Source organism: Canis lupus, chromosome 6, assembly GCF_003254725.2.
Source record: "Canis lupus dingo isolate Sandy chromosome 6, ASM325472v2, whole genome shotgun sequence".
NCBI lineage: Eukaryota > Metazoa > Chordata > Mammalia > Carnivora > Canidae > Canis > Canis lupus.
Window position 1 is genome coordinate 40,130,777 of NC_064248.1, and position 16,338 is coordinate 40,147,114.

The 16,338-nt window shown below is 70.5% G+C and overlaps 3 protein-coding genes across 10 annotated transcripts in view; 1 reads left to right on the plus strand and 2 right to left on the minus strand.

Annotated features, from left to right (window-relative positions):
• Nucleotides 1-60: 60 nt before the first annotated feature.
• Nucleotides 61-3,155, minus strand: ARHGDIG (Rho GDP dissociation inhibitor gamma). Of its 3 annotated transcripts, none has more exons than XM_025417222.3 (6): nt 3,017-3,155; nt 858-1,037; nt 701-784; nt 543-619; nt 404-467; nt 61-330 (listed from the first exon to the last, which is right to left on the minus strand). In XM_025417222.3, the coding sequence occupies exons 1-6, from the start codon at nt 3,036-3,038 to the stop codon at nt 131-133; spliced, it is 627 nt and encodes a 208-aa protein (XP_025273007.1). In that variant the 5' UTR covers nt 3,039-3,155; the 3' UTR covers nt 61-130. The 3 variants fall into 3 exon arrangements, with proteins under 3 accessions (XP_025273007.1, XP_025273005.1, XP_025273006.1); XM_025417220.3 differs by lacking the exon at nt 3,017-3,155 and adding an exon at nt 2,620-2,833; XM_025417221.3 differs by lacking the exon at nt 3,017-3,155 and adding an exon at nt 1,951-2,109.
• On the plus strand, nt 3,133-12,059 carry RGS11 (regulator of G protein signaling 11). 5 transcript variants are annotated; one of them, XM_049110973.1, is made up of 19 exons: nt 3,133-4,009; nt 4,132-4,184; nt 4,468-4,564; nt 4,655-4,705; nt 4,829-4,935; nt 5,570-5,621; nt 5,734-5,792; nt 5,993-6,069; nt 6,231-6,312; nt 7,222-7,293; nt 8,132-8,161; nt 8,237-8,298; nt 8,396-8,509; nt 8,590-8,705; nt 8,779-8,866; nt 9,111-9,249; nt 11,139-11,221; nt 11,303-11,426; nt 11,723-12,059. In XM_049110973.1, the coding sequence occupies exons 2-18, from the start codon at nt 4,140-4,142 to the stop codon at nt 11,424-11,426; spliced, it is 1,398 nt and encodes a 465-aa protein (XP_048966930.1). In that variant the 5' UTR covers nt 3,133-4,009; nt 4,132-4,139; the 3' UTR covers nt 11,723-12,059. The 5 variants fall into 5 exon arrangements, with proteins under 5 accessions (XP_048966930.1, XP_048966929.1, XP_048966928.1 ...); XM_049110972.1 differs by having other exon boundaries at nt 7,222-7,412; nt 8,237-8,509; nt 11,720-12,059; XM_049110971.1 differs by having other exon boundaries at nt 7,222-7,412; nt 8,237-8,509.
• Nucleotides 12,060-12,975: 916 nt separating this feature from the next.
• FAM234A (family with sequence similarity 234 member A) overlaps nt 12,976-16,338 on the minus strand; it is a 36,395-nt gene continuing 33,032 nt past the window's right edge. For both annotated transcript variants that reach the window (XM_025417203.3, XM_025417204.3), the window contains 7 exons: nt 15,994-16,126; nt 15,651-15,780; nt 15,351-15,491; nt 14,931-15,006; nt 14,583-14,747; nt 14,049-14,151; nt 12,976-13,961 (listed from right to left, as the gene is read on the minus strand). In XM_025417203.3, the coding sequence (XP_025272988.1) occupies nt 13,750-13,961; nt 14,049-14,151; nt 14,583-14,747; nt 14,931-15,006; nt 15,351-15,491; nt 15,651-15,780; nt 15,994-16,126 (960 nt within the window). In that variant the 3' untranslated portion in view covers nt 12,976-13,749. The remainder of the gene's footprint in view (nt 13,962-14,048; nt 14,152-14,582; nt 14,748-14,930; nt 15,007-15,350; nt 15,492-15,650; nt 15,781-15,993; nt 16,127-16,338) is intronic.

Consider the following 16,338-nt stretch of genomic DNA (forward strand, 5'->3'; position numbering starts at 1 on the left):
AGGGCCGTTCAGGGCACAGGGGCAGCCCGGGGGGGGGGGGGGGGCGTCCCAGGACGGGGCGGGGGGGGGGGATCACTGAGTGAGGGGGAGCCAGGACCCCATGGGAGGACGGCCCCCTGGGTGGAGGCATTCAGCTCTTCCAGTCCTGGCAGATGTGGAGGCCCCACTCCCAGGACAGGTGGTCCGTCCTGTCGTCATCAGTGAAGAAGGACGTGACCACGTAGGCCCCCCGCACCAGGGCTCCTCGGGGTGCCTCCTCCACCGGCGTCACAAACTCATACTCCTGGGCGCGCGGGCCGTAGCTGCCCACCATGTACACGGCCTTGTCCACTGCGGGAGGGGGGCCGTGAGGGGCCACCCCGGGCCCCGCCCGCCCGCCCCGCCCATCCCTGCGCCCCCTTACCACGCAGGCCCTGGCGGTAGGTGTGGTGCACACACTTGAGGCCACTGACGATCTCCCTGTTGACCTGAGGGACACAGGCGGTTAGGGGCGCCTCCAGGCACTGCGCTGCTGCCACCGGTGCCCCGCAACCTGGCCTCACCTTGAAGGTGATCTTCACTTTGTAGTCCACTCCCTCTTTCAGGACAAACACCTGGCCTTGGAGCGCAGCCAGCTCCCCTGCCGGGGAAAGCGCAGTTGAGGCCGGGCGCCTCGGAGCCCCTGGCCGCCCCCTGCCCGCCCGGGAGCCCCGGCTGGTACCTGTGAGGTCCATGGTGATGGGCCCCGGAGCCTGCTCGGACATCAGTGTCAGCCGGGTCACCTGCACGTTGGGCAGGCTCTCGTCTGAAGAAACACGGGATGTGACCACGGTGCCCCCCCGCCCGCGCCCCTCCCCGCAGGCCCGGGCCGTGCGTACCCACGACGGGGGGCAGCGGCCCCAGCAGCGTCTGCTTGTACTTGGCCAAGCTCTCGTCCTCGGGGTCCAGCTGCTGGAGCTCCTGCAGGCTCTTCCTCCCCGGGGCCCGGTACTCGGGCACGGCCTCGTCCAGGGCCTCGTCCGGGGGCAGCTGTCTCCCCTCCTTGTCTGTCAGGAGGACTGGGGGGTGCAGAGGGGCGTGAGCCGCTGCCACTGGCTGGCCCTGGCATCCGCTCATCGAGCTGGAGGCCCCCCTCTGGCCAGCCGTGCCCCGCGGTGCCCGGAGGAACTGGGGCGGCGGGGGAGGCTCGGGGTGAGGGGCTGGGGACCTGCAGCAGCACCCACCCCCGGCCCTGGGGTTGGAGAAGCCCCTGGGAGTTGCAGCCGAGTGACATCGCAGAGGCACCAGCTGCCACCCGTCTGGGGCTCCTCCCTGACTCCGAGGCTAAACACCAGGGTGGGAGGAGGAGGACCCTAATGGACACCCCACGGACTGCAGGCCCAGCTGGGAGTGGTGACCTGGAGGGCTTCCCCAGCTCGGGGGCTGTGCCCCCGACACCTGTCAGACCCCTGCGCCTTCCGGCTCCCTAGATGCTCTGGCCCTGGTGCCCCTGGGGGATGGGGGGCGGCTGTGGGCTCTGCGCCCCCCACCCTGGGGCGCCTGGGGGTCCGGGTCGCCTAGACCCCTCACCACCACCGGCCGTGTGTCTCTCTAGGCGCCTCCCGCAGTCTCTCCCGACAGGGTGTCTCCCTCTGCGCCCCAGCCTCCGTAATGGCCACAGCTCTAGAGGGGCCCAGCCCCACCCAAGGGAGGGGGGGCTGGGGCACGGCCCCCAGGGGAGAGGGTCTCCCGCCGGCTTCCCCAGCAGACCCGCCCACTCTGGGCTCTCTCGCCCCCCAGTGTCTGGCCCCGACGAAGCCCCCCACCCCCGCCAGGGCCCGGCCGGGCCGCGTCACAGTTTCCCCACGCGAGCCCCCCAAAGTTTCCGCGGGGGAGGCCGCCGCCGCCGGCGCCCCCGCCCCGCCGGGCGCCCCCGCCCCGCCGAGCGCCCCCGCCCACGTGGCTGCCCTGGCCCCGGCCCAGCCGGCTCACCTCGGGCGCACAGCGCCAGCCGGAGCAGCTCCAGCAGCTGCGCCCCCAGCTCGCACGCGTCCAGGCCCAGCATGGTGGCCCGCGGCCCGGCCCCGCCGCCGAGGAGCCGCCGCCCGCCCCTCCGCCGCCCGGCTCGGCGCTCAGCCCCGGCGCGACTGCGGTGAGCTCATCCCGGCCGGGAGCGCCCCCCGCGCCCAGCGCCGCGCCCGCGCCGCGCGCCCCCAGCCGCTCCGCGGACCCCGCGCAGCCCCGCAGAGACGCGCGTGTCGCCCGCACGGCCGCCGCGGTCACGGGCCCGGCCCAGCCCGCACCCCGCTCGGGCGGACCAGCCGCCCCACCCCGCGGCGCCGAGGGGGCCCGGGGGACCGTCCGGGGCAGCCCTCCGGGAGGGGCGGGCGGGGCCGGGGGCGGGGGGGTGGGCAGGTGCCGCCTCCTCCCCCGGCCCCCAGGCTCTCATTACCTGCCGCCGTGCAGGCCGCACCTGCGGGCCCGCGGTTCCCCTCCCACCCCACCCCCGCCACATCCCAGAGGCTCGCAGTCACAGGCGACGGGGACCTGTCCGCACCCGGAGACGAGGGTCCCCCCACGTAGGCAGAAGCATCATGGAGTCTCACGGCCCTTACTCCCGGGTTTCGCCGGGGCGGCGACTGAGCAGGAGAGGGCACTGACCCAAAGCAGAATCCTGGGGGTGGAGCCCTGAGGGGGTCTCTGGCCTCAACGCCAGGGAAACCTTGGGGTGGGCAGATGGGGGCCCCAGTGCAGGGAGCAGGGCTGCGCCGGCCTCAGGCTGGGACAGCGAGATGAGGGTCTGCGTGGAGGACGGAGAACCCCAGCCCGAGGCCCTCTTCTTCCGCATTCCCCTCTGCCCGCCCTCCCAGGCTGAGGACACCCAGGATTCATTCCCACCTTCAAGGAAAACAAAAGGGATTGGGGCCCCCTGCCGTCCTGGCTTCACAGGCAGACCTGTCGCGCCTTGGTTCCTTTGCCCCTGAGCGTCTACCCTGCACAAACAGCTTCTCCACCCCCAGCAGAGCGCAGCCGGGTGACCATGCCTTGACTCCCCTACCTGCACCCCAGAGGAGGGCCATGGATACGAGGGGACCCGTGGGCTTGGGTGGGGATTACCCGTTGCAGTTCTGTCCACAATTTTTCCAAGACAGGATTCCCCCAGCTGCGGGCCCCATTTCTGCTGCCCTTTCCCTGGGGGTGTGGGTGGGGTTACTTGATTAGAGAAGCCACTTGTCCCCAGGTAGGGGCAGCTATGGCCTCTGTGGCCTTCAGCATCAGTAGATACCCCCCTCCCCAACCCAGAAAGGACAGTCAGGCCTGGGACCAGCCTGACCCCACCGGTGCGGGTGGGGATGGTTGGGTGTTCACTGGGATTCTCAGGGAGGATGGTGCCCTGTCGGAGGTAGGACCCCCCCCCCCCCAGTCCTCCTGCCCAGCTCACCCTGGACCTGGCCTGTGCGCAGCGGAAAGGGATCAGTGCCCGCTGTTGGCCCTCCTGTCCTGTCCCCAGCACCTCCGAGGGGAGGAGGGCACCCTATCTCCCAAACAGAAATAGACCCACTCCAACTTCTTAAAAAAGTCCAGCATGAGGGCTCGGGGGTGGAAGTAGCCAAGCTGACGGCGGGGGGGAGAGAAAGGCCAGGACGCGATACTGAGTGTAGAGGCCGCGGGTGAACCCTGAGTCTGGATGGAAAGCGGGGGGCGTTCGCGCGGGCCCCTCCCTGTCCACGGCTCCTCTCCCTCGGGCTCCGATACCCGGTGTCTGAGGAGCGGGGGAAAGGGAGCCGTCTGCGCTCTCGGCCTGGCCTCGCAGGACCCCGCCCGGCTCCCCTGCGGGCCCATCAGGGTCCACGCCCGCGCCCGCTCCTGGGGCAACCCCTCCGGGGGCCTCCAGGCCGCAGTCTGGGCAGCTGCGCAACAGGCCTTCAGCTGGGTCCCGCGCCCCCCACCCTCCCTGGAGACCCTCCTCTCGGAGCGCCCCCGCCTGTCCCCGAGGAGCTCGTCCCACGGGCACGGGCCTCAGTTTCAACTGCCGTGGGGGGGAGGCCCTGTGAGCACCGAGGTTAACGGGGCCGGGGGCGGGCGGGGCGAGCGCTGCCCGGGGGCGGGGCCGCGGGCAGGGGCGGGGCCGCGGGCAGAGGCGGCTCCGACACCCACCGCCATCTGGCCTAGCCGGCGCCATGGCCGGGGGACGCGCGGGAGCGCAGCTGCCGCATCTCAGCAAGGTAGGTGCCGGCCCGGAGTCCCCCGCCCCCCCCCCGGGATTTCGGGCATCCGAGGCGGGAGAGGGGAGGGGGCGTGCGCACGAGAGCGGCCGCGGGCAGGGGGGCGGCGGGGAGGGGCCCGCGCCTCGCCCCCTCCCCCCGCCCCTCCGCGGTCCCAAATCCACCGTCCTGCGCGCTAATCCCCTGCGAGCTCGCTGATCCGGGGCGTCCCGGCCCGCGCGGGGAGTCAGGACCCGGGGTGGGGGCTCCCCCCGCAGTGGCCCCTAAGGCCCCCCTCGCGCAGATGGAGCGAGTGGTCGTGAGCATGCAGGACCCCGACCAGGGCGTGAAGATGCGGAGTCAGCGCCTGCTCATCACCGTCATTCCGCACACGGTGGCTGGTGAGGCCCCGCGGGGAGCGGGGGCGGGGGTCCGCGGTGGCGGAGGCCCTGCCTCGGTCTACCCGACCCCACACCCCCTCTGCTGTGCAGGCGGCGACATCGCGGAGTGGCTGATCCAGAAATACTGCCTCTCCGAGGAGGGTAAGGGGGTCAGCCCCTCGCTCCTCCCGCGCCCCGCCCCCTGCCCCGGGTCGCCGCGCGGATGCCCTGGGCAGGGAGCTCGGGCCTGGTTCTCCGAGGCTGAGCCCCCACCCGCACCCCCAGAGGCCCTGCACCTGGGCACCCTCCTGGTGCAGCACGGCTACCTGTACCCTCTGCGCGACCCCCGCAGCCTTGTGCTCCGGCCCGACGACACACCCTACAGGTTTCAGGTCAGGTGCAGCTGGGAGCCCACGGGAACCCCAAACCCCGCAGCCCGGCAGGAGGGGACTAGGGGAAACGGTGGAAGTGGTGATGTCCCCACCGGCCTGGGGCCACCGCCCCTCCCCATAATGCTGGACGCGGTGTTTTGTGTAGAAGGACCAAGTTAAGGGGAGAGACCGTTAGCAGGGACTCCTTAGAGGGTGTGGGGGATTCTCCCAGGATCCTCAAGCTGCCCCTCATTAAGAAGGGTGTGTGGGGCCTGAGACAGGACCCCAGTCCTGATGGAGCCCCCTTCCTGGCCTCCCTGGCCACAACAGGGACCCAGGCAGTCCCAGCTGGGTGGTTAGTACAGGCTGATGGCAGGCCCCACCGCACCCCACCAGGTAGTAGGGCCTCAGGGAGCCCAGTCCACAAGGTAGTGGCTGCCCCGGACCCCAGGAGGGCATGGAGCTGGGTTCCGGGGCTTCCAGGTGGGGAGGAGGGCCAGTCGTCTGTGAGTCTGCAGGCTGTGGACAGACAGGCAGGTGCAGAGGCACCACCTGGCCAGCCCAGCGTCTTCCCAAGGGAGCGGGGAAAGTGGACCACTCCTGGGGTGGGGAGGGCCCAGGAGGTCCCGGACACGCTGCTCCTCCACTACACCAGACGCCCTATTTCTGGACGAGCACCCTGGGGCCAGCCACGGAGCTGGACTACGGTGAGTGAGGAGTGGGCCGGCCTGGGACCACTCTCTGTACTGCTGCGCTCCCAAGTGGAGCACCAGGGAGGCGGCGCAGAGCCTGCTCTAGCCTGGCCTCCCGTCCTTCCAGCCATCTACCTGGCCAAGAAGAACATCCGAAAGCAGGGGGCCCTGGTCGGCCATGAGAAGGTGGGCCCCCCCGCAGGCTAGCCCAGCCAGAGGGCTCTGGTCCCAGCGCTCACCGACTGCCCTGGAGCACACAGCCAGGCCCCCCGAGAGTACAGCCCCCCAGACACATCATCCCGCTGTCTCCGTGGGGTGGTGGGTGGTCCGCACCCCAGGGCGGGACCCGTGAGTGCTCACCTAGCAGAGACCTCGGTGTCCCCCAGGAGCACTATGACCAGTTGCACAGGAAGATGAACCACGCGTGGGACCTGGTGGTGGTGCAGGCCAGGGAGCAGCTACGGTAAGCTCTTGCCCCTGCTCGCGCCCGGTGGGCACCGTGGGCAGCACCGGGAGGCCCCGTCCTGCCCAGGCCGGTCGCTGACTCAGGCTGTGGCCTGAAGCGGGCATGGGCAGGTGCTACTGTGGGCTCCACATGCCCCCCAAGTCCGCCTGCTCCCGCAGGGCAGCTAAGCAGCGCAGGAAGGGGGACAGGCTGGTTATCGCGTGCCAGGAGCGGACGTACTGGCTGGTGAACAGGCCCCCGGTAAGCCCGGGTGCGGGGGGCATGTCCTTGTACCGCAGCGGGGTCTGCCGGGAGTCGCGTGCTCCCTAGGCTGTGGCTTTGGCGTCTTGGTTCTGTGACCCGTGAGCATGCAGAGTCCCGGGGCCGGGCCCGCGGCTGCGGCCATCCACACAGGGGTGTAAGGGAGTGGGCGCAGCAGGGCCTGGCTTATGGGCGGCGGCAGCACCGAGGAAGCGAGGTCGCAGGCCAAGAGCAGTGGGGCGCGGGTGGCCGGTCTGCGTGCGCCTGTGGCGGTGGCTGTGTGGGCCATGGGTGGAGGGACCTGCGGCACCTCATCAGGGGGTGCCGGGGGCGGGTGTCTGGGCAAGTGCGCACTCGTGCTCTGTGCTCTGCCCGAGGGCCCGGGCGGGTAGACGGGGCCCCAGGACTGGCAGGTGCGTCCCCGTGGGGGGGCCCTGCCACCGCATCTGGAGCTGCCGCTGGGGGTGGGGGTGGGGAGGCGACCCTGGGCCTCAGGGAGGCTGCGCCAGGACGCCAGGTGTGTGGGGACGCGTGACCGTTGGCCCCGGGTGGTTAGAGGGGCGCCTGGCCCCACAGCTGGCGGCAGCGCAGCTCTAGGGCCCCGGGGGGGCGGGGGTGAGTCCAAGGCCCAGCGCCTGCGGCCTACTTCCAAAAGAAGAGAGAAAGAAAAAAAAAATAGAAGAGAGAAAGAAGGACGTGTGGTCTGCAGCCGGAGCATTCGGGAGCTCTGGAGCGGGGAGGTGAGGTCCCGCGGGTGGGGGGGGGGGGGGGCGGGCAGAGGCTCAGGGCCTCGTGTCTCAGATCCGGGAGTTCCCCCGGACCCCCGGATGACACGCGGGTCAGAGCCTCGGCTCAAGGCGGCGAGCAGGGGGCAGGAACCCCCGCACCCACCTGGGCCTTCCTCTGCAGCCGGGCATCCCTAGCGTCCTGGAGCAAGGTCCAGAGCGCAGCTCCTGCGCCGCCGCCGGGCGAGCGCAGCTGGTGAGGACCCCGCCCGCGGACCCGTTGCTCCCCAACGTGCCCTTGACGGCCCCCTGTGCCCCCACGCCCAGGCCTCTGCTCTCACCTCTTGCTTCCCCCACCTGCTGCCCCGGGTGCAAGTAAGCATGGCGGGGCTCTGGGGGGGCCGGGGCTCTCCTTCGGGCTGGGCCAGCCTCACGGTGCAGGGCCGAGGAGCGCGGCCCGTCACCGCCTCCAAGGCCTCCAGTGGCCGCTGGACCCAGAGGGAGCCGCATGTTCAGACCTGGTGGCAGCTGAGCCCTTTGCTCCCACAAAACCCCAAATAGCCTCGCGGGTAAAGCTCCCTCCCAGTTTCCCAGCCTGGGAAACCGTAGGTTGTAGACTGTACCCGGCTCCCTGTAGGGTCGCCCGGAGGCCCCCGCCCCCCCCCCCGGGTGTGCAGGCTCCACCCAGCACCGGCTCTGAGCCTCTGCGCTCGGCAGAACCCGGGCTCTGGGGAGCGCAGGGCCGCAGGCCGGAGCCCCAGCGTGGCCCCGTGGCCGTGCCTCTCCCGTACCCGCCGCCTTTAAAACCATGACCCAGATACACTTGAAAACATGAACTGGGGACAGTTGGGGACGTGAAAGGGGACTCTGTTCCCCTGTGGGCTCCGTGGACAAGCTGCAAAGCTCCGGACTAGAGGCCCCCACGTGGTGCTTGGAAAGCCGGACGTGCCCTCTCACAGCGGAGGGGGCCTCAAGGGCCAAGCGGGGGGTGTGGGTGTCTCTGCAGCAGCCCCAGGAGGGCCCCTTGGGCTGGGCCGGGAGGTCCCCCCACCCGCAGGGCCTGCCCCTAACCGCAGCCGCTCGTCCCCCTGCAGACCCAGAGCCCGGAGTTCTACAGGCAGGAGGTGGGTCCCGGGGTGGGGAGGGGATTGGGGGGGGTCGGCAGGGCGGGCGCTGATGCCCCTCACGGCTGCACCCAGGTGGAGCGCTGCAGGAAGGCGCTGGCCAGGGCCCGGGTCAAGTCCTCCGTCTGCCTCGAGGCGTGAGTGCGCTGGGGGGCCGAGCCCAGACCCTCCCTCGGGCGCGTCCCCACCGCCGTGCCCCGGCCCCGCCCTGGCCCCTGGCACGCCCCCCCCCAGGTACCTGAACTTCAGCAGCCAGCGTGGCCCGCACGACCCCTTCCTGTCGGGCTGCCTGCCCAGCAACCCCTGGGTCACGGACGACGACACCTACTGGACGGTGAATGCGCCCAGGTGAGCCCGGGGCGGGGTCCGTGCCCCCCCCCCCCCGCCGCCTCCTCCGTGCTCCTGACCCGCCCCTTCCGTCCCCGCAGCGTGGCGGTGCCCACAAAGCTCCGCGTGGAGCGGTGGGGCTTCAGCTTCCAAGAGCTCCTGGGAGACCCCGTGGGACGGGCCCATTTCTTGGCCTTCCTGGGGACGGAGTTCAGTGGTGAGCAGCCCCTGCCCTGCGCGGCCCGGGGCGGTGGGGGGCTCCCCGGGCCTCACCGGCCGTGCACCTGCAGCCGAGAACCTCAGCTTCTGGGAGGCGTGCGAGGAGCTGCGCTACGGAGGGCAGGCCCAGGTCCCCGCGCTGGTGGACTCGGTGTACCAGTGAGCGCGGGGGGGGCGGGGGGCGGTGCGTGGGTGCCAGGGCGGCGTGCGTGCTGGGGCGGGGTGCGTGCGTGTGGGAGCGGCATGTGTGCCTGGCGGGGCGTGCGTGCGGGGGCGGCATGCGTGCGGGGCTGCGTGCCGGGGGCTGCGTGCCGGGACGTGAGTGCGTGCGGGGCGGCGTGCGTGCGTGTGTGCGTGCGGGCGGCGTGCGGGGCCCACAGCGTCTGGGCCGGCGGCGACGCAGGCAGTTCCTGGCCCCCGGCGCCGCCCGCTGGGTGAACGTGGACAGCCGCACGATGGAGAGCACGCTGGCGGGACTGCGGCGGCCACACCGCTACGTGCTGGACGACGCGCAGCTGCACATCTACATGCTGATGAAGAAGGTGGGTGTGCGGCGTGACCTGCGCTCCGGCGGCGCCGCGGGCGGCTCCCAGCACGGGTCTTAACGCGCGCGTTCCCGGCTGAGCGGCGCACTCGTGCCTCCTGCGTGGCCGTGGCGTCGCTGGCCGCTCGGGCGGGGCGTGTCCGGACTGTTGTCCGCCCCCAGGGCCCCGGGCCCCTCCCTCCGCAGCACGACCCGGGGCCGCCTGGCGCGGACACGGTGGGGGCTTGTTGTCCCCGCGGAGCTGGCCGAGCTGAGCCCGTCAGTGGGGGCTTGTGCGCTGCGGCGGCCGCGGGCTCCGGGCTCCGGTGGGGGTGAGGCAGCGCGGGCTGCCTCCGCGGAGATCGCGGCCCCCGGCCTGGAGCCTGCGGGGACGCCGCCCCGCTCGCAGCCGTGCAGCGTCGGCCTGTGTGTCTCGTCGTCCCGCAGCGCCTCCCTGATGCACGAGGCCGTGGGGCCAGGACGTTCCGCACCGCGGGGTCGTTGGCCCCGTCGCATGCAGAGCTCTTGGCGGGGCGGGGGGCGCGGTCACAGATCTCTGGGACCCTCTCCGAGTCCCACGGCCTGCAAGTACTTAATTTCTTTTCCGTTGGCTTGAATTTGGGTATAAGCGGGTACACGTGCTAGGATTGGGTGCGAAGCCTTTAAGCCTTTTCCCCAACTAGGCCGCACGGGGCGCGGCCTGGGGCCCGACCTCCCGCCCTGGGCGCAGAGCTGAGCGAGATCTGAGGCGGGCCCCGGCCTGCGCCTGCGTTGGGGGTCGGGCTCCTTCCTGGCTCGGCGGCCCCCACGGCCTGGGTCTGCTCTGCCCGCCCTGCGGGGTCTCTCGTGGGTCTCCTGTTTCCTGCGACTCCGTGCATCGGTGGTCGTTTCACCCTGTTTGTGTATTGGTTGGGTTGCGCCGAGAGGTTGCCATGCGGGGAGGCGTTTGCTGTGCGGTCCCTCCAGAGAGCAGGCCCGGGTCCCCTGGGGCAGGCCCGCGCGGGCGGCCTCCAGGTGTCCGCCACCGGCGCTCCGCGATGTCCGGTGACCTTCAGGCCTTGCCCGCCCGGGGTCTCACCCGCTTTGGCTCGCAGTGTCCCATGGTGTGGACGGCCCAGCCCTCGTCCCGCAGCCGCGGCACGGGCCCGGCTCCTCCCGCCCACCCGGAGCGAGGCTGTTCACGAGCGGCGCGTGTCGCCGTCGCCTGGTTTGTGTCGGGGCTGGACCCTGAGCACAGGCGCAAAGGGCGCGTCCTGGGCGGAATCGGAGCCCCTGCTGCTCGCGGTCCTTGCCGGGCTCTTGGCCCAGCCCCGCCCCCGGTTTCCTCGCTGCTCCTCTGCGCGCCCCACCTGAGGACCACAGCCCCTCCCGCGCTCAGGGCGTCGGGCCCTGGACGCCCCCCCCCCCCCCCCCCCCCCCCCGCTGCCTTGGGGCGTGTTATGTTGATGTTCGGGAATTATTATTTTAGGATTCTGTGAAGCATCAATATACTTTCAAAATCCAACCTACAGAGAAGGCGGGTTTCAGGGAAGCCCAGTCCTGTCTGGATTGTTGCGTGGTCTTCTCATGTTTTCACCAAAACTAATGACAAAACTTATACTTTTTTCTTTGAATATAAAGGATTAGGTTCTTAGGTTTCTGTTCTTTGTCGTGTGCTCTACTTTTTCTCGAGCTTGCCTGTTACCCCACCGCGTCCCGCCCTCCCCCTGGGGGTCCACGGAGGATCCGGTGTGGTGGGCCTGGGGGCGCCCCGGGGGGTCGCTGCAGGTGCCCTGGTTCGCCCCGCTGAGCCCACGGTTCCAAGGGTAACAGACCAGGTGGCCGGGAGCCGGGGCACCGCATCGGCGTGACTTGGGGGGGCAGGTGGGGGAGGTGGCGTGGGAGGCTGGCTGGTGCCGTCTCTTGCAGGACTCGTACCCGCGGTTCCTGAAGTCGGCAGCGTACAGGGACCTGCTGGCGGTCGCCGTGGTCCCCGCGGAGGCCAGGAGACGGTGAGGTGGCGGCCGGCAGCAGGCGCCCCGGGAGGCGGGCAGCCCCGCTGGGCCCGCTTCTCAGCGCCCTCTCGCCCGCAGGGCCTTTCCGTTCCTGCGGAAGCCGCCACACCCGAGCCCCAGCCCCACGCTCCTTCCCGCCTCCACATCTGCAGAGCCTGTGACTGCTGCAAGTGACCCTGCGTGCGGGGACAGGGGCACCTAGGTGGGCACCAGTGGGGGGCGGCCTGGCGGCTTCTGAGACCCGCGCCCGGTGTCCCCCTCTGCCCGAGGGCACGTGGGCCTCGTGGGCTCCCTTTGCCCCGTTCGAGCCCTCCCCTCCCCAGACGCACCGGCCCAGACGTGCTTCCCGGGACGATGTCCGCACGTGAACTGGGTGGCCTGGAGCCTCGGGGACGATGCGGGCCCAGCTGGGTGGGCCCCATGAACCCCACGAGCCCCGGCGGCATCTTGCACTCCCATGGATGGACCGGCTGGTGAACCGCAGGGCGTCTCCAGCAGGTGGCTCGTCGGGAGGAAGTGCGGGCTCCGGGGCAGATACACCCTCCACGCTGTGCTGCATGGCCTCGGGGACCCCCTTGCCATGCCCCCAGTTCCTGCCCTTCAGCCAGCCCAGAGCCAGCCTCCCGTGTCCCGCCCACTCTGTGGCTGTCACTGCGAGTCCCACTTCAGCTGCAGGGACACATCTAGCAGGTGTCCTCGAGGCTGTGGCTCCCGGCTCGGGGCAGGGGAGGCCCCTGGGGAAAGGAGCGGGTGCCTGAGCTGGAGTGAAGTACCCCTGCTACCCTTCCCGGTCCTGCCCAGTCCTGGCCTGGAAATAAAAGACCCTTGGTCCTCACTCTGAGCCTACCTCGTGGTCCTGAATCGTGGGCTGAACGTATGGCGTGTGCAAGAGGCACGCGGTGCCCGCGACGCAAGGTGTAAGGTGCACGTGAGCTGGGCGGTGGCAGAAGACGCTGCGGGGAGCTCGGCCATGAAAGGTGTTGGCCAGGGACGGTCCGTGGGGGGGGCGGTCCCCAGCAGACGAGGGACCCAGGCCAGACTCAGGCTGCAGACTCGGTGGCCTTGGCAGGAGACGCTGGGGCGTGCCATCCCTGCTCTGGCAGGACCAGGGTGCCTGAGTGCCCCAGGTGGTGGGGAAACGGAGTCCTGGGAGGTTGTGGGGAGAGTGGCCCTGTAGCATCTCCCAGCCATCTAAGTCAGAGCCCCAGAGGGACAGGGCTGCGGCTGTGTACTCCAAGCCCCTGGTGCAGGACGGCCGCCAGCACGGTGCCTCCTGAGCTGTGCCCCCAGCTCCTTGCTCGCTGTGCTGGGCCTGCAGGGGTGCTGTCTGGGCACGCTCCTAGCCCCCCGCCCCCAGGGATTTCCATCTGTGCACCTGTCACCGCAGAACCCTTGTGCCTCAGGTTGCATGTGTGGCGCGGCAGCTTCTCACGGTGACAAGGGTCTTGCCCCTGACAGAGAGCGGCCTCTGCTGCCCCTGGGCAGCCGCCTGGGGACTACAGGGGGTGCTCAAGGACCCCCTGCAGGCCCTGATGGGAGCACACCCGCCACGTCCCCAGGCTGGGTTCCCGACTTGAACCACGGTGACCAGCGAGGGTTCTTCACACCTGAGCTACGCTTAGAGGCCGTGCAGGAAAAGTCCCCGGAGCCCTACGTGCGACTGGGTGGGAGGGGGCCCCCCTCTCCAGCAGCCTGGCTGGCGCCGCGTCTGCTTGAGCCCTGGGAGCAAACACACAGGTGTACACCTGCGCTCTCAGACAGTGCAAACCATTTATTCCGCTGTCTCCCGCGGTGCCCGGGTCATCGGGGCACCGAGAGCCCCACAGCGCCACGGCGGGCCTGGGGCATGGCAAGGCACGAAGGTGAGTCCTGTGTCAGCGGTACCGACCGCAGGGGGCGTCCAAGCACCAGGAGGCGGCCAGGCACCTGCTGGGGGTATGGGGACCCCTGAGGGATAAGCAGCTCCAGTGTGTACTGAGGGGTAGACCGACCCCCACGTGCTCCCGGCGGCCAGTTTCTCGGGACGTTCGCAGCACGTGCAGCTGACACAAGGATGGAAGCACCCCTGGGGGCGCCTCGCAGCCCCGTCCCTCGGGGGCCTGTCTCCACCAACCAGGCCTGAGTCCTCCCCTACTTGCTCCAGGAAAGGTTGGGACCAGGAACTGCCTCAAGGGCCCAGCTGGTGCCCCGAGGCCACCCAGGGCCAGCCACCCTCCCAGGCCCCAGGGGGATCTGCAGACAGGGACCCGGTGTGGACGAGTGGGGGTGGTGCTGTGGGGCCCCGCTCTACCCAAGGAGACACGATGAGGGCAGCGGCTTTGAGTGTGACCCCAGGGGGGCAGGGTGAGGACTGGGGGGCATGTGGCTGCACAGGTGATGGGAGCGGCCCGGGCACCCCTGGGTAGGACGAGGATCCTGGGCCAGGAGTACGGGGATTGGAGTGCACACCCAGGGAAGGACGGACTTCTTGTGGGGTTTAATGGCAGCAGCTGGAGTGTGTCCCGCATGCGCTGGCCACCATGCGTCTATGCCTCACTCCGGTACCGCAGGCGGGAGAACCGGTCCCGGACAGCTTGGTCAGTGTCAGGCCCGCCTTCCGCCAGGCGAACCACCCTACTGCCCGGGACAAGGTCCTGCACCTTGTGCTTAGCCACGGAGACTGTGCCAGGCGTGTCAGGGCCAGCCGGGCCCATCAGGAGGACGCAGGCAGCGTGGCGGCTCGGCTCAAACAGGACCGCTGTGGGAGACAGGAACCGTCAGGGCCTGGGGAGCAGTGGGCGGGACTGGCTGCAGCAGAGCCCTGCCCCGGGGAGGCCGCACGCACCTTGGAAGGAGACAATGTTGGCGGAGATGTTGGCCAGCTCCAGCAGGACGCCCGGCAGCGTGGGGTGGAACATGTATAGGCTGTGCTGCGCGTCCTGGGGCCTCTAGGGTGAGAACCAGCAGTGGACGCCAGGTGGACCCACGTCTGGAGCAGGCGGACCGAGGGTCCTGGGCCCCGCGGCTGGGCCATGTGGCGTCCATCCTCACAGGATGCTCTGCCCCGAGTGTGTCCACAGGCCACCACCGTGCTACCGTCTCTGCTCCCCGACCTGGCCCTGACCCTCCTGCGGCATACTCTTGCTGGGACTGCACCCCTGCCGTCCCCCGCGGGGCCCGTTGTGTGCCCCAGGCCGACCCCAGCCCCAGCCTCCCCACCTCTGCTGGCTGCCTGAGCCCACCCACTGTCCACAGCTTCCATTATGTGCACGCCCAGGCTCCCAGTTAGCTCCCCACTGTTTCCAGGCATGACCCCAGCCTGGCCGTGGCCTCTGCCCTGCCAGGGGGTGGGTCCCCTTAGCACCCGCCCTGCCCGTACCGTCTGGTTGGTGCCGGAGAGCTCGGAGAGCTCGTGGAGGCCCCAGAAGAAGAAGGCCGAGCGGTGGTCTGCGGTTGGCAGGCTGGCGGACTGTGGGTCCCCAGGGAGGCCCGGGAGGGCCTGGTTCCACAGGATGGCCCCGCTGCCCAGGTCCAGGAGCAGGATCTGGGGGGGGTGGGAGGGCACGCGGGTCACAGGTGGGGCTGCCCAGGCCCCGGAGCCCCAGCAGAGCTGCACCCCGAGGGTAAGCAGGAGGGCGCGGCCAACGCGGGTGGGGAGCCGGTGCGGCAAAGGTCCCTCGGTCCCTCGGCCTTGCTCACAGGCACAGCCTCAGGAGGTGCGGCCTACCTGTCTGTTGGTGCCGGTTCCGTTTTCGATGACCACGGCAGGGGTGTCAGGTTTGTAGTGGCCAAGGATGGGTTTTCTGCAAGGGAAGGGGGGGGGGTGAGAGTGCTCGCAGGCCCACCCCCCGCCCCCCGCAGGGAGGCGGTAGGAGCACTCACAGGGGCCCTGGGGGAGGGGGCCTCAGGGGAAGGGGGAAGGGGGTGGGAGCCCTTGTAGGGGGCCCAGGGGAGGGGGCCGGAGTGCTGGAAGGCACCTGCCCATCTGCATCCCCCGCCAGAGCCCCACAGGGGCTGAGGCCGGATGGAGGGGCAGCACCGGGGCCAGGCAGGAGCCCCCCGACCACAGGCCTCTGCCCAGGGCCACCAGGGGTCAGGCCACGGTGCCGCCTGCAGCCACCGTACGGTTCCTGGGAGGAGACTGTACCTGAAGACCTGGGCAGTGCGGAAGGTCCACCGGGGTGTCAGGTCCTGGCCGTCAAGCAGCACACAGGCCTCCGAAGTCACGAGGAGGAGGTCCTCGCCTGCCTTCCCTGGCACGTGCGTCAGGTGGCGGAGAGCTCCCGGGCTGCGGGGACGGGAGCGGACAGCGGTATGGCAGGCAGGCTCGCCCCGTGCTCTCCCTGCCGGCTCCCCATGGCTGCTCTCCCCCCCCACCCCGCTGCCCGTGGAGATGAGGTGCACCCAGCGCCCAGGGATGGCCCCCGCACCTTCCACACAGACCAACCTGCGCCCAAGCGGCCCATGGGGGGTGGTGTTGAGCATGCGCTCCCACAGCAGGTCTCTGCGCAGGGGGCTCGCTCCCCCGGTCGCCGCCTCATGCAGGCCCTTCACAGAGCAGCCGCACAGGGAGCTTGCTGTCCGAAACGCAGGGGACTCAGGACAAGGCTGCCAGGCCTGCTTCCGGGACTCCGGGTGCCCCCCACCCACCTCCCCTGCGGAGCCTGTGGGCCACCCCTGTCCCTCCGGCACAAGCACCCTCCCTGGGCTCCCAGGCTTCCCCCACTCTGCGCCCTTGGGCATGTGGCTTCCACGCGAGGGACGGTCCTGCAGGCAGAGGCCCAACGTACGGCAAGGGAAGAGGATGTAGTGAGCGCCTGCCCTGGTGACGTGCAGGAGGGAGCCAGCGGTCCCGCCCACGCCAAGGCTGCCGCGGTGGCCGATCTGGCGTCCAGTGCTGCCGGAGTAGAGGTAACTGCTGACCTGCAACATGCACGATGGTGCAGAACATCGCAGTTTGAGAAAAGGCCCTGAGTCAGGTGTGTGGTTTCAGGCACCTGCCCACCTGGGGACCTGGACAACCCCGCTGCCGCGACACACACAGCCAAGCGCACGGTCTACTGTCCTTGGGGGCCCACAGCCGCCACCCGCGTGCTGGTCAGAGGTGCCAGGAGCACAGGGCCCTGGGCAAGTCC

What these genes read in the sequence shown, in the direction of transcription:
- ARHGDIG (XM_025417220.3), bottom strand. Translation starts at nt 2,806, where the DNA reads ATGCGGAAGAAGAGGGCCTCGGGCTGGGGTTCTCCGTCCTCCACGCAG. An exon ending in CATCACCATGGACCTCACAG is followed by an intron (nt 620 to 700) that starts GTACCAGCCGGG and finishes TTTCCCCGGCAG; the next exon opens with GGGAGCTGGCTGCGCTCCAA. An exon ending in AAGTGAAGATCACCTTCAAG is followed by an intron (nt 468 to 542) that starts GTGAGGCCAGGT and finishes TGTGTCCCTCAG; the next exon opens with GTCAACAGGGAGATCGTCAG.
- RGS11 (XM_049110972.1), top strand. Translation starts at nt 4,140, where the DNA reads ATGGCCGGGGGACGCGCGGGAGCGCAGCTGCCGCATCTCAGCAAG. An exon ending in ACCTGCTGCCCCGGGTGCAA is followed by an intron (nt 7,413 to 8,131) that starts GTAAGCATGGCG and finishes GTCCCCCTGCAG; the next exon opens with ACCCAGAGCCCGGAGTTCTA. An exon ending in TCTACATGCTGATGAAGAAG is followed by an intron (nt 9,250 to 11,138) that starts GTGGGTGTGCGG and finishes CGTCTCTTGCAG; the next exon opens with GACTCGTACCCGCGGTTCCT.